Source organism: Bubalus kerabau, chromosome 10, assembly GCF_029407905.1.
Source record: "Bubalus kerabau isolate K-KA32 ecotype Philippines breed swamp buffalo chromosome 10, PCC_UOA_SB_1v2, whole genome shotgun sequence".
In the NCBI taxonomy this organism is placed as follows: Eukaryota; Metazoa; Chordata; class Mammalia; order Artiodactyla; family Bovidae; genus Bubalus; species Bubalus kerabau.
The window spans coordinates 66,006,450-66,022,160 of NC_073633.1; the positions used below are offsets into that span (position 1 = coordinate 66,006,450).

The following is a 15,711-nucleotide window of genomic DNA, read 5'->3' on the forward strand; positions in this document are numbered from 1 at the left end:
AGTCAATTGTTAAAAAGTAGAAGTTTGATAGTCTCCAAAATTAAAAGGAGGTTGTATGGGGAATAGCAAAGGGAATTCAGCTACAGCATTCCATGCACAAATTATCTGTCAATTGTCAGTTGAAGATTGTGCTGCTTTAGCTGACAGGGGAATCACAGAAGGATTAATGCAAAACATACTGAAAGAACTTGCTGATTTCAGTTAAGAAAAGAAACAAAAACAATCTTTGAATTATAGTATAATTGTGTCAGCTCCCTACCTGGACTGCACACATACCTCCTGCTGAAAAGCGCATTCAAGGACTTCCCTGGCAGTGCAGTGGTTTAAGACTCCATGTTTTGACTGCAGGGTGTATGGGTTCCATCTTTGGTCAGGGAACAAAGATTCTGCATGTGGCATGGCCAAAAAAAAAAAGTGCGTTCATGGCACAAAACTAGGGAGGTACGGTCACCATTTTGGGTGAGAATAAACATGAATGGGCATTAGAGATATGAAAATGGCAAATAACATTGCTAAGTTTGTGTAACTGCATTTAGCAAGAGATATTTTTCGAAAGCCAATGTAAAAAAAAGAAAGCTCTTATCATGCCTGTGTGCGTGCTTAGTCGTTCATTCTCTTTTCGACGCCATGGACTGTAGCCTGCAAGGTTCTTCTGTTCATGGGATTTTCCGGGCAAGGTTATTGGAGTGGGTTGCCATTATCCTCCTGCAGGGGATCTTCCTGACCCCAGGGATCAAACCTCCATCTCCCCCCGCATTGGCAGGCAGATTCTTTACCACTGAGCCACCTGGGAAGCCCCTCCTATCATGCCTATAAGGTGGGAATGTAATGAGATCATGCAAAGTGTACTTATCAGAGGTCCCCTCAAGAAACAGTGGATATTAAATGTTAGTAGAAATAACATTTTGAAAAGCCACTTAGGTTGGTTGGTAAAATCAAGAGATATGCTCCAACAATAGTCAGCAATTTGCCTTTGAAGGAGAGAAAGTTCCTTCCCTGAGTAAAGTATATAATTTACACTACAGCTGAATTGCATGACATAATGTTATACTGTTTACTCCCCCAAATTGATTTCTGGATCCATTTTTCACCCTTCTCTACCCTCCTGGAAGCTGATCTCTAAGGATGGTACCTGGGCTCCTTTACCTCTGGCTTCTGGTTGGGATTGATTACTAGCAGGATGTTAGAGGATAGTAAACAGAGAAATTGTGATATCTACCACTCCCCCTCTCCACTACAAACACACATAAATTCACCTACTCCACCTCACCTTTGCCATAGTTATGGCAGTAGCTGTATTTCCCTATAACCACAGCTGCTGTTGGAGGGTCCGTCTTCCAGGACTCCCTCTCTTGCTGGGCTCTGGTAAAACTATTTCTTCTCTCTGCCCCTTTAAGCCTTCAAGAAATGGGATTTCCAGACAGTTGCTAGTCCCTGTGTGTTTCACCATCCTTGTGGGGAAAGTTCCCTCAGCCCCATCCCCTCTCTGTAAATAGTTCTTTCAGTAAACTCTTTTCAGTTACCACCCCACTTTCTCTCCAGTAAACCATGAGTTTCCTGTCCAGATTTGACTAATACAAAGAGTCCTCCGCTTTTCTGCCCTTTTAACATACAGTGTTCAGCTTAAGTAAATGTAGTAAAAAAAAAAAAAAATCTTTAGACAATTAGTCTGAAAGCACTCCAAATCATGAGCCTGTTTGGGGTAACCACATGTCTCAATCTAGCAGTGAGAAATCATGAATGCTAGAATATACTTAAACACATCACATTTTCACTGAGAATGCTGAGTGTCGGGATTCAGAAATAAGTAAGATATTTATGTCCTCAAGGAGCTTTCAGTTTAATAAAGAATAAATACAAAATAATCATAATATAGGATAACATAAAATTATCAAAAACATACTTTTAAGGGTCAAATTCTGTTGGGAATCAAATGGTCTATTGCCTTTGATAAAACTGCCAAGACAATTGAATAAAGGATTATTTTTTTGGACAAATAATGCTGGAACAATTTGATAACCATATGCAGAAAAAAATAAACCTCTACATTTCCTTCACAGTATATACAAAAATTAAACTTGAACTAGGTCATAGATCTGAATGTACAAGTTTAAACTACATAAAACTTCCAGAAGAAAACATAAATCTTAGTACACCTGAGTGTGGCAAATAATCCTTAAATACAACAAAAAGCATAAAGAACACTTACAACTCAATAGTAGTAAGACAATCCAATTTAAAAATGGGCAAAAGGATGCTCACTTTGGCAGCACATTTACTAAAGCAATCTAATTTTGTACATCAAAAGGGGGTTGGATAAAAAATATGTGGAACATATATACAATGGAATATTATTCAGCTGTAAAAAGAAAATAATGCCATTTGCAGCAACTTGAATGGATCTAGGGATTGTCACACTGAATGAAGACACAGAAAGACAAATATATGGCTTATATGTGGAATTTTTTTTAAAAAAATAGGTACAAATGAACTTATTTACCAAACAGAGGTAGAGTCACAGATAGAGAAAACAAACTTATGGTTACCAGCGAATGGGTTGGGGGAATAAACTGAGAGACTGGGACTGACATATACACACTATTATATATAAAATAAATAACTAACAAGAACTTAGCGCAGGAAACTACTCAATACTCTGTAATGGCCTATATGGGAAAAGAATCTAAAAAAGTGGACACATGTATATGTATAACTGATTCACTTTGCTGTACGCCAGAAACTAACATGACATTGTAAATCAACTATATTCCAATAAAAAAAATAAAAATAAAATACAAAAGAAACATTTTAAAAAATGGGTAAAAGAACTGAGAAGATATCAATACTTCACCAAAGAAAAATTGATGGCAAATAAGCACATGAAAAGATATTCAAATTAGTCACTAGGGAATGCAAATCAAAACCACAATTCTACTACTGCCAGAGCTAAAATTAAGCTAAATTTAGCTAAAATTAAGACAATTGACCACACTATGTGTTGACAAGGATGTGGTACAAGTAGAAATCTTATACAGTGCTGGTGAGTGAGTGAAGTCACTCAGTTGTGTCCGACTCTTTGCGACGCCATGGACAGTAGCCTACCAGGCTCTTCTGTCCATGGGATTTTCCAGGCAATAGTACTGGAGTGGATTGCCATTTCCTTCTCCAGGGGATCTTCCCGACCCAGGGATCGAACCTGGGTCTCCCGCATTGTAAACAGACGCTTAACCGTCTGAGCCACCAGGGAAGTCTGGATAATCAAAATGGCAAAAACTGTTGGGAAAACAATTTGAGAATTTCTTAAAAAGTTAAACATAGATGTATTTGCAATCCAATCATCCAACCACTAGGTATTTACCTGCATTCATATCTATGGCTGCACAACAGCATTACCACAAACTTAGCAGTACAAAATAATACAGACTGCTTATCCACAGTTTCTGTGGTTCAGAAGTCAGGGAAGAACATAGCTGGGTCATCTGCTTTAGGGTCTCACAAAGTCTTATCTAAGGCCCAACAGGGGAAGTTTTGATTTCCAAGATCCCATGGTTGCTAGATGCTTTTTTTTTTAATTCATTATTTTATTTTTGGCTGTGCTGGTTGTCTGTTTCTTTGTGTAGGCTTTCTCTAGTTGTGGTGTGCCTGCCTCTTGTGGTGATGGCTTGTCTTGTTGTGGAACACCAGTCTAGTTGCTCCACGGCATATGGGATCCTCCTGGATTAGGGATGGAACCTGTGTCCCCTGAACTGGCAGGTGGATAGATTCTTATCCACTGCGCCACCAGGGAAGTCCTGCGAGCAACTTTAATTCCATGTGCATCATCAGACTAAAAGTCAGTGTCTTGCTGACCATCGGCCAGGTAACCATCCTCAGCTTCTTGCCACATGGTCTTTTACAACATGGTCAATGCTTTCTCAAAGTCAGCAAGGGAGACAGTCTCTCCTCAACAAGATGAGTTTATAATCTAGTGTAATGTAATCATATACACATAATCATGTACATCACCTTTGCTCTATCTTAATGGTTAGAAACAAGCCGCATTTATTTGTCAGTTATAACTCAATAAAGCTGGGGGAGGGAACAAAGCAAGTCACAGATCCCATCTACATTCAAGGTGGAAGGGACTACACAAGCACATGTACCTTAAGAGTCTGTCTACAACATTACTCAAGAGAAGTGAAACATATGTCCACACAAAAACTTGTACACAAATGTTCTGTACACAAATAGCTGTAATTATTTACATGAGCCAAAAACTGAGAAAAGAAAATCCTCAAATATCCATCAATAGGGACTAACTTCCTGGTGGCCCGGTGGTTAAGACTCTGTGTTTCCACTGCAGGGGGCACAGGTTCAATCCCTGGTCAGAGATCTAAGATCTAGCATGCCACACAGCATAGCAAAAAAAAAAAAAAAAAAAATTCAACAAGGGAAACCTCATCAATAGAAAGAAACAACCAGTTGATACATGCAACAACATGGATGAATCTCAAAATAATTATAATGACTGAAATAAGTCAGGCAAAAGAGAATACGTATTATATGATTCATTTAAACAAAATTCCAGAAAATGTAATCTACAGTGACAAAAAGTAAATCAGTGGTTGCATAGGAAAAGTGAGGGGAGGAGAACCATCGATAATCAAGGGGCAATAGGGAAACGTCTGCAGTGATAAATAGTATCTTCATTATCTTGATTGTAATGATGATTTCACAGGTATATATGCACGTCAAAATCATCAAACTGTGCATTTAATTGTATATAGTTTCAGTTCAGTTCAGTCACTCAGTCGTGTCCGACTCTTTGCAATCCCATGAACTACAGCACACCAGGCCTCCCTGTCCATCACCAACTCCCGGAGTTTACTCGAACTTATGTCCATTGAGTCAGGGATGCCATCCAAGCGTCTCGTTCTCTGTCATCCCCTTCTCCTCCTGCCAATCTTTCCCAGCATCAGGGACTTTTCCAATGAGTCAGCTCTTCGCATCAGGTGGCCAAAGTATTGGAGTTTCAGCTTCAACATCAGTCCTTCCAATGAATATACAGGATTGATTTCCTTTAGGAAGGACTGATGGGACGTCCTTGCAGTCCAAGGGGCTCTCAAGAGTCTTCTCCAACACCACAGTTCAAAAGGATTAATTCTTCGGCACTCAGTTTTCTTTATAGTCCAGCTCTCACATCCATACATGACCACTGGAAAAACCATAGCCTTGACTAGACATACCTTTGTTGACAAAGTAATGTCTCTGTTTTTTAACATAGCTGTCTAGGTTGGTCTAGTTGCTGTCTATCTTTCCTTCCAAGCAGTAAGCACCTTTTAATTTCATGGCTGTAATCACCATCTGCAGTGATTTTGGAGCCCCCAAAAATAAAGTCTGTCACTGTTTCCACTGTTTCCACATCTATTTGCCATGAAGTGATGAGACTAGATGCCATGATCTTAGTTTTCCAAATGAGCTTTAAGCCAACTTTTTCACTCTCCTCTTTCACTTTCATCAAGAAGCTCTTTAGTTTTTCTTTGTTGTCTGCCGTAAGAGTGGTGTCATCTGCATATCTGAGGTTATTGATATTTCTCCCAGCAATTTTGATTCCAGCTTGTGCTTCATTCAGCCCAGCGTTTCTCATGATGTACTATGTATATAAGTTAAATAAGCAGGGTGACAATATACAGCCTTGACGTACTCCTTTTCCTATTTGGAAACAGTCTGTTGTTCCATGTCCAGTTCTAACTGTTGCTTCTTGACCTGCATACAGATTTCTCAAGAGGCAGGTCAGGTGGTCTGGTATTCCTATCTCTCAGAATTTTCCACTGTTTGTGGTGATCCACACAGTCAAAGGTGTTGGCATAGTCAATAAAGCAGAAATAGATGTTTTTCTAGAACTCTCTTGCCTTTTCAATGGTCCAACAGATGTTGGCAATTTGATCTCTGGTTCCTCTGTCTTTTCTAAAACCAGCTTGAAAATCTGGAAGTTCATGGTTCACGTACTGTTGTAGCCTGGCTTGGAAAATTTTGATCATTACTTTACTAGTGTGTGAGATGAGTGCAATTGTGCAGTTCAACCTTTTCCAGTCCTGTGGCCACAGCTGAGTTTTCCAAATTTGCTGGCATGTTGAGTGCAGCACTTTCACAGCATCATCTTTCAGGATTTGAAATAGCTCAATGGAATTCCATCACCTCCACTAACTTTGTTCATAGTGATGCTTCCTAAGGCCCACTTGATTTCACATTCCAGGATGTCTGGCTCTAAGTCAGTGATCACACCATCGTGATCATCTGGGTTGTGAAGATCTTTTTTGTATAGTTCTTCTGTGTATTCTTGCCACTTCTTAATATCTTCTGCTTCTGTTAGGTCCATACCATTTCTATCCTTTATTGTGCCCATCTTGGCATGAAATGTTCCCTTGGTATCTCTAATTTTCTTGAAGAGATCTCTAGTCTTTCCCATTCTATTGTTTTCCTCTATTTCTTTGCACTGATCACTGAGGAAGGCTTTCTTGTCTCTCCTTGCTATTCTTTGGAACTCTGCATTCAAATGGGTATATCTTTCCTTTTCTCCTTTGCTTTTTGTAAGGCAATTTGTAAGGCCTCCCCAGACAGCCATTTGTAAGACCATTTGTAAGGCCTCCCCAGACAGCCATTTTGCTTTTTTGCATCTTTTTCTGGGAGATGGTCTTGATCCCTGCCTCCTGTACAATGTCACGAACCTCCACCCATAATTCATCAGGCACTCTATCAGATCTAGGCCCTTAAATCTATTTCTCACTTCCAGTGTATAATCATAAGGGATTTGATTTAGGTCATTCCTGACTGGTATAGTGGTTTTCCCTACTTTCTTCAATTTAAGTCTGAACTTGGCAATAGGAGTTCATGAACTGAGCCACAGTCAGCTTCTGGTCTTGTTTTTGCTGACTGTACAGAGCTTCTCCATCTTTGGCTGCAAAGAATATAATCAAGCCTATTTTGATGTAAACCATCTGGTGATGTCCATGTGTAGAGTCTTCTCTTGTGTTTTTGGAAGAGGGTGTTTGCTATGACCAGTGCATTCTCTTGGCAAAACTCTATTAGCCTTTGTCCTGATTCATTCTGTACTCCAAGGCCAAATTTGCCTGTTACTCCAGGTGTTTCTTGACTTCCTACTTTTGCATTTGAGTTCCCTATAATGAAAAGGACATCTTTTGGGGGTGTTAGTTCTAGAAGGTCTGGTAGGTCTTCACAGAACCATTTAACTTCAGCTTCTTCAGCATTACTGGTCCAGGCATAGACTTGGATTACCGTGATATTGAATGGTTTGCCTTTGAAATGAACAGAGGTTATTCTGTCGTTTTTGACATTGCATCTAAGTACTGCATTTTGTACGCTTTTGTTGACTATGATGGCTACTCCATTTCTTTGAAGGGATTCCTGCCCACAGTGGTAGATATAATGTTCATCTGAATTAAATTTACCCATTCTACTCCATTTTAGTTTGCTGATTCCTAAAATGTCAACGTTCACTCATGCCTTTTCCTTTTTGATGACTTCCAATTTGCCTTGATTCATGGACCTAACATTCCGGGTTCCTATGCAATATTGCTCTTTACAGCATCAGATTTTACTTCAATCACCAGTCACATCCACAACTGGGTGCTGTTTTTGCCTTGGCTCCGTCTCCTCTTTCTTTCTGGAGTTATTTCTCCACTGATCTCCAGTAGCATACTGGGCACCTATGGACCTGGGGAGTTCATCTTTCAGTATCCTATCATTTTGCCTTTTCATACTTTTCATGGGTTCTCAAGGCAAGAATACTGAAGTGGTTTGCCATTCCCTTCTCCAGTGGACCACATTTTGTCCAAATTCTCTACCATGACCCATCCGTCTTTGGGGCTTCCCTGCTCACTCAAATGGTAAAGAATCTTCCTGCAATACAGGAAACTCGGGTTTGATCCCTGAGTTGGAAAGGTGCCGTGGAGAAGGGAATGGCAACCCATTCCAGTATTTTTGCCTGAATAATTCCACAGTCAGAGGTTCGTGGTAGGCTGCAGTCCATGGGGTCACAAACAGGTCGACATGACTGAGTGACTTCCACTTTTTACTTTACCACTGAATAAAACTGATGTCAAGAAAAAGAGAATAGCTTAACTGTACAAAGTATTTAGGATAGGATATATGAATGAAGTGATATTTAAATGAAGTTTTGAGGACAGAAAAAGATTTTGATGTGTAGACATATATAATATAAGGGCATCGCCTGCATAGAAAAATTGACGTGTTTATTTCTACAACAAATATTCATTTGCATTTGTGTACCCAAGCAGTGAGCTAAACACTGTGAAAACCTTTTCAACTACTCTCAGAAAATTTCCAGACTAACTGTGTGAAATTTGGAAGCCAAGAATATTACACTCAAAATGTGGCTGCACTTTTCCTAGTGCTCTTAGTCACGAACTCCTTGAATAATTTTTCCACATTGCAGAACTAAGGAATTACATTAAAAGGCACCAAAATATATAAATAAATTCAATGTAAATAAACATGCAGTTTTATTACATATGATCATATCCACACGATTAATAGATCATTTCAGAATTACTATACTGACTTAAAAATGCAAAACTATGTAGCTGATTACTCTGAGCAAAGTTCTTTATCACCTTAGGATTCTATTTTCTCTTCTTAAGAAGTATGGGTTAAAGATAGAGTAATCAATGTGATTTATTGTACAGACTTTTGAGAGTGATGGATGCTGATAATTATTATTCTGGGATAATAGGACTAGGCTATCCTAGATAAAATAGGATATATAGTTACGACTTACAGGGAGATTGTTTTATTTTAAGGTTACAAGAACGATTCTTGGGTTTTACCCCAGACCTACTGAATCAGAATCTCTGGTGTGGGATTTGAAAAATTATAATTAATTTCCATGCTTGGGAAGGCTTAGAGACTGAAGTAATACAAGTAAAGGCTCTTCCAATTCTAAAAGTCTATGTTTAATAAGGGAATTTTGAACATGCACTGGGTATCAGATGACATGAGGGAATAATTAATTTTCCTTGTGTAACAATGATATTGTGATAAGAGAATGTCCTTATTTTTAGGAAATACACAGCTGCATTTGAGTGATATGTAATGATATGTGCATCTTATTATACTTTCAACTGATTCTAGGAATACTTACACACATACAAATAAAGCTGATAGAGGTATATATGTGTTCACTGAACTAATTCTTTAAATTTTTCAGTATATTCAAAATGCCTCATTATAAAATATTGGGAGGAAAAGAAGGAAAGGAAAATTTTGTCTATACGTAGACAGTATTATTGCTATAAATATGACTTTTAAGAACTATGACCAAAAAGATGGCAATACAAATGATTACTAAATTGGGAGGCTGGGACTGACATATACACACCACTATATATAAAAAAGATGGGCAAACAGTGGAAACAGTGGCAGACCTTATTTTTTGGGGCTCCAAAATCACTACAGATGGTGATTGCAGCCATTAAATTAAAAGATGCTTACTCCTTGGAAGGAAAGTTATGACCAACCTAGACAGCATATTCAAAAGCAAAGACATTACTTTGCCAACAAAGGTCTGTCTAGTCAAGGCTATGGTTTTTCCAGTGGTCATGTATGGATGTGAGAGTTGGACTGTGAAGAAGGCTGAGCGCTGAAAAACTGATGCTTTTGAACTGTGGTGTTGGAGAAGACTCTTGAGAGTCCCTTGGACTGCAAGGAGATCCAACCAGTCCATTCTAAAGGAGATCAGTCCTGGGTGTTCTTTGGAAGGACTGATGCTAAAGCTGAAACTCCAATACTCTGGCCACCTCATGCAAAGAGCTGATTCATTGGAAAAGACTCTGATGCTGGGAGGGATTGGGAGCAGGAGGAGAAGGGGACGAGAGAGGATGAGATGGCTGGATGGCATCACCGACTTGATGGACCTGAGTTTGGGTAATCTCCGGGAGTTGGTGATGGACAGGGAAGCCTGGCGTGCTGCAATTCATGGCGTCGCAAAGAGTCGGACGCGACTAAGCGACTGAATTGAACTGAACTGACATATAAAATGGAAAATTAATAAGAACCTGCTGTATAGCACAGGGAACTCTACTCAAGTAAATATTCTATAATGGCCTATATGGAAAAAGAGTAAAAAAAAAAAACAATGAATATATGTATATGTACAACTGATTCACTTTGCTGTACTCCTGAAACTAACACAACATTTTAAATCAACTATACTCCAGTAAAATCTTTTGAATTATTAAAATAAAAACAAAAGCAAATGATTACTAATAGATCCAGGGGCTTCCCTGACTGATCTAGTGGTTAAGAATCCATGCTTCCCATGCAGGGAGCACAGTCACAGAACTAAGATTCTGTATCCTGGGGCAGCCAGGAAAAAAAAAAAAAAAGCAAAGCAGTTATTTACTGAGTAACTGCCAAAACGAGAAAAAAAAAAAAAAATCCAGCCTGCAATTCCTCTTCTTGGAATTTTTCCTAAGAAAAAAAATTAAGTGACAAAAATACTCTCTCCAAAATAGTTTAAAACAATGTTATTACTGTAATATTCGAAATGTATAACAATAAGAGCATGCTTAGGTTCTCTAGAGAAGGAAATGGCAACCCACTCCAGTATTCTTGCCTGGAAAATCTCATGGATGGAGCCTGGTAGGCTACAGTTCATGGAGTCGCAAAGAGTAGAACACGACTGAGCGACTTCACTTCACTTAAGTAAATTACACTGCATTCAACCAAGGGCTTATTATGCCACTATTAAAATAATCTTTTATATGTATATATGTATGCAACAATATATTGCATCCATTGTCCTATGCTGTTACATAACTAGATGCAAAAAAGCATCCAAAATTATGTCTGTGCTGTTAACTATATAAAATTTGTGAATTCAAATGGACAAAACTGAAGTTTATATGGAAAATGTTGTTTGAAAAGCAGTATTTTCTCCCTTCATGTCAATTTCAATTTTTATTAATATTTCGAATTCTACCGATGATGCTGTGCAACAATAATGCATTTAAAAAAAAAAAGTTAACTGTTACCTTAATTTGGTCCCATAGGCAATAAAGTTTAGTTTATAATTCATTGAACAACTGAAGAAAATTTCAAGTACCTCAATAGATTGATACTTAATTTAGGATATCTACAGAGTTGTTTTGCCGACTACAAATATAACAAACATTACGTGTAAACCGTGCTGCTGAAAGGTTTCCAAACATCAGAGGACCACCCACCAAAATGTGTGGGCTAAATGCACATCCGTAATCATGACAAAAAGAATACTACCTGTCACACAGGATAGGCATGTCAGACTTGTCTCCGCGAAAACCTTCTAGTCCCAAACCGCCTCTTACTTTCACCAGGCTGAAATGGTTTCAGAGTCCCAAGCAAGAGAGGAGACTGTCCCCTTGCCCAGGAGGGAGGAAACCGCACGTTAAGAGCGAAAAGTTTCCAAGGCCCTTCCGATGAAATCCGAGGCACTTGAAGATTCCCTAGTTGCTAGGTTTAGTTGCTAAGGCACCAACCGTCTCACAGGAAGAGGAGCACGGTGCAATCGCTTTTAGCGTCGTAGCGAATCCTCTCAAAACCGAGCTCATTTGTTCCGGGAGGAAACATTCAGCTCCTCTAAGACCGTCGGGAAGGCGAGAAGCTGGGAGTGACGCCTCTGAGCCGCAGAGGATTGTGGGAGGAGGTTGTCTCCAATTTCTCCTCCCCACCTCCCCCCGTCCCAGCCAAGATGTCTGACATGGAGGATGATTTCATGTGCGATGATGAGGAGGACTACGACCTGGTGAGGCGCAGGGAACAGAACTCTGGGGCTGGAGGTGGTTTCTGGGTTTAGGAGCCGGGGCAGGGGCGGCCGCGGCCTCTCCCCTTAGAACATGTGCTCCTTCCAGCCTTTCCCGATGCAGTGACAGGACGAGTTTACCTCCTCCCCCTTCCCGCACCGGGCCCGCGCCCTGCTTCTCTAGCATGGGGGAAGGGAGGGTAAAAGAGGCGGTGAAGGGGGTCCCGAGCCTTCAGCTCCAAATCCTAGCGCTTGCTTCGTTTGCAAGGACACCCCTGGCCTCCGGCGTCAGATTCTCATTGCCTCCTCCCTATCGCGCGAGCCGTTTTGGGGACCGTTCAGTGGTCTAGGCCCCGGCTCTGCCCTTTCGGGCCCAGTCTTCCTGTCCCCTCTTCTTCATACTTGAAAGAGTGCGAAATGCTGCGAGAGGGGTCCAAAAACTAGGGGGCCTTCCTGCTCCCAGACCTGATGCCACTTGTGAATCTAGAAACAGAGCTTAATTAGTCTTGTCCAGGCTCCGTTTTGGTATAAGGTAAAGGTGCAATAGAGAATTGAGAGCCAGGCTAGCTTTTCAGAAGTAGTTTAACTACTTGTTTAAAGAGAAAAGCTGGGGAGGAGGTTTTACTTTTTGTTTGGGGTTTGGGAGGTGGGGTGGTATAAGAGAATTGACTCAATGGCTTTTTTTCTTGACTTGGAAATTTCCCAGTATTTAGAGTTTAAAATATCAACAGTGTAGAACAAAACGAATTTATGCAACCGAATGGTGATTTTTAAAGATTCAAGGTTTAATTTATGAACGGACTTATAAGTCTTTAAAAATTCACTAACATTTCAAGTTGATATTCAAAAACATTGTGTGGGAACTAAGAACGATTATCTGGACCACGAATTAGCGTCAACTTGGCTTTGCTTTTTATTTGGGGGAGTTTTTGTGCATGGTTCTTGTGTGTTATGGTGATGCTGCATTATCGTAAAGTTATGAAGTAGATGCTCAGGGAAGTGTGGTTCATCTTATATTTTAAGTGCCAGAGAGTCTCAAGATAATTAATGTATCATTTTGAATTAGTGTACATCTTCTTTGTATAGTCGTTTCTAATTAATCTTTCACTTTTAAAGGAAAGCATTTGCAAAAAGGAGAAGGAAATGACCTGAGTCAATAGTGCTGATAATTCTTAAAGGAGTTTTGCTAGTAGTAAGATTTCTGCCTTACATTTTAGTTTGTGCAGACCAAGCCAGTTTTAGGCAGTGCGTTAAATCTTTCAAGAATGTTACTTGTAATATTTCGTGCATTTTTATTTATTACATGTTTACATATATTACAGGTATTTTTTAACTCTGGAAGTGTTTCTTTTAACTGTTTTACCTAGTTTCAGTTTGTGTTTTTACTTGTTTGCGCTTTTCTTTTTTCTAAGCAATAGTTTTTTGAATACATAACTTACTAGCACTGTGAGTGAAACTGTAATGTAGAAATGGCACTGAGAATCTTACTGTCCCTTGAAGTACAGAGTTCACTTTTGCAGGGATTTTAATTAAATATAAATGATTTAACTTGACTGTGTTTCTCCAGCCTTTGAGGGCTTACACCACATGTACAATATAAAACTGAATGTGTAATTTTAGCCTCTTTTTTTAAATTTCTTAACCCAAAAAGATGAGATTTTACACAACCACATAATTAATGATCCCCCCAACATTCTGTTAAATAGTCCTGCCTCATATCTCTCTTACATAGATATCATATTAATTTATTTTTTACTTCCATAATTTCCTTAAGCCACTATAAACATATATTTATTAATTTTTAAACATACATTTAAAAAGATCAAGCAAGGCTGGTTGCCACTTCATGCTTAATCTGTTACCAAAAGAGTTGTTGTTTTTGTTTTCTAATATTTGCCTGAGCCTTTTTTGTTTCTTTGGATTTAAAGAGTCTGAATCAATTACTGTTTTAGGGAAACTTCTTTTTTTATTAAATGTATTATTTGTTGGATAGTTCTTCACCTCATTTTAGTGAAAAAGTTAATGAGAGCCATGTACAGATACATTCAGTATATATTTTATCAACTGTCTATTGATAAATACCTGAAATCACTTCTTGAGCTAATAGAAAAGAGACTTAAGTTGGTTTTAAAAAAGAAGACAAAACAAGCATGAAATTAATTCAGTATGCTTGATCTGTTATTTCTAAGATCCTTTTGATTTCTGAGGCAGAAGCAGGTATTTTCTAAGCATAGTAATTTATGTAGCAGTGAATGGAGAGAAGATGGTGCTGGTAAATGTGTTAATTCAATGTTAATTTTACAGATTTACATACAATAGTATTAATAATAACAGCTAATAATAAATACTATCGTGTCATTCATTAAGTTAATAGGGCCATTGATAAGTTAAACTGTGTTATAATTACACAATCCAGCTATTCAAGCTTGAATTTGATTAATACTTCTGTCTTTTTAGAAAGGATTTAAGACAGAGTGACTTCATACCAAAAAGTATTCTTTAGTAGTTCCTATAATAGGTAGAGCATTGTATGTTTGAAAAATATTATTATAAAGGGAAAATAAAATGGTGAAAAGATAGACTAATTCCATTTTTTAAAGTATATTACCAAACAGTGAGCCTCATTATAATCATTGTGTGTGTGTGTGTGTGTGTATATGTGTGTCTGTCACTCACTCAGTCATCTTAGTGACCCCTTGGACTGAAGCCCGCTAGGCCCCTCTTTCCATGGAGTATTCTAGACAAGAATACTGGAGTGGGTTGCCATTTCCTTCTCCATAATCATCGTGGTTAGGTTTATAGTTGTGATTATTGAATGAATGTTTATTACTGTTGTTGCCAGTGCTAAGTCGCTTCTGACTTTTTGCAGCCCTATGGACTACAGCCCACCAGTCTCCTCTGTCCCTGGGATTCTCCAGGTGAGGATACTGGAGTGGGTTACCATGCCCTCCTTCAAGGGATCTTCCCCACCCAGGGGTTGAACCCTTGTCTTTTACATCTCTTGCATTGGCAGTCAGGTTATAGTGTGATTAGTGAATAAATGTTTATTACTATTGTTATTCTTGCCTTAACAGATAGCTGTTTTAATGCCCTAGAAATTTACTTCTTTTGGGGAGGGGTGCAGAAGAGTCTTTCTTACAGAATCTGTTTGTCACAGTTTTAACAAGTTCAGACAAATGATGTCATATTATAACCTTAGAACATGGTTTAGCAAATTAAAATTGAACATTTCTGTTTTCTAAAAAGATTTTTTCATTGACATGAATACTTTGAAAAAGTAGTAGATTAATAGGGCTTCCCTGGTGGCTCAGACAGTAAAGAATCTGCCTGCAATGCAGGAGACCTGGGTTCGATCCCTGGGTCTGGAAGATCCCCTGGAGAAGGAGATAGCAACCCACTCCAGTACTCTTGCCTGAAAAATCCCATGGACTGAAAGACTAATACTTAATACAGCACAGGGCAGAAAAATAGCTTCAGGGTTTTGTGTGTTTAATATTAAGACATTGATGTCATCCATTGTGCATATAAGGAGCTTGCGGATTATAGGTTATTTTATTCTGAGACTGTTGTCTCCATCACTTACAGCTTGACAAAATGTTGGGGATCTTTAGGAATAGATTTACAAACTACAATTTTTGTGGTCTGGGCCAGTGTTCTTTCTGCTGTACACACATTTGGAATTCTGAATGTAGTTTTCACAGTAACAAAATTTGATTATACAGTTGAGGCTTTTGAAAGGAACATGACACTCCAGTGTTTAGAACTGAACACTTTCACTGCCATGGGCCCAGGTTTGATCCATGGTCTTCCCTCATAGCTCAGTTGGTAAAGAATCTGCCGGTATTGCCGGAGACCCCAGTTCGACTCCGGGTTGGGAAGATCCTCTGGAGAAGGGATAGGCCACCCACTCCAGT

General features: G+C 39.0%; 2 protein-coding genes across 3 annotated transcripts in view; one reads left to right on the plus strand and one right to left on the minus strand.

Annotated features, from left to right (window-relative positions):
• Positions 1 to 11,488, minus strand: part of GALK2 (galactokinase 2) — a 168,561-nt gene extending 157,073 nt beyond the window's left edge. Inside the window, exon 1 of the mRNA XM_055538011.1 lies at positions 11,296 to 11,488. Coding sequence (XP_055393986.1) covers positions 11,296 to 11,315 — 20 coding nt within the window. The 5' untranslated portion in view covers positions 11,316 to 11,488. The remainder of the gene's footprint in view (positions 1 to 11,295) is intronic.
• Positions 11,489 to 11,628: 140 nt separating this feature from the next.
• Positions 11,629 to 15,711, plus strand: part of COPS2 (COP9 signalosome subunit 2) — a 30,758-nt gene continuing 26,675 nt past the window's right edge. For both annotated transcript variants that reach the window (XM_055538015.1, XM_055538016.1), the window contains exon 1: positions 11,629 to 11,800. In XM_055538015.1, the coding sequence (XP_055393990.1) occupies positions 11,747 to 11,800 (54 nt within the window). In that variant the 5' untranslated portion in view covers positions 11,629 to 11,746. The remainder of the gene's footprint in view (positions 11,801 to 15,711) is intronic.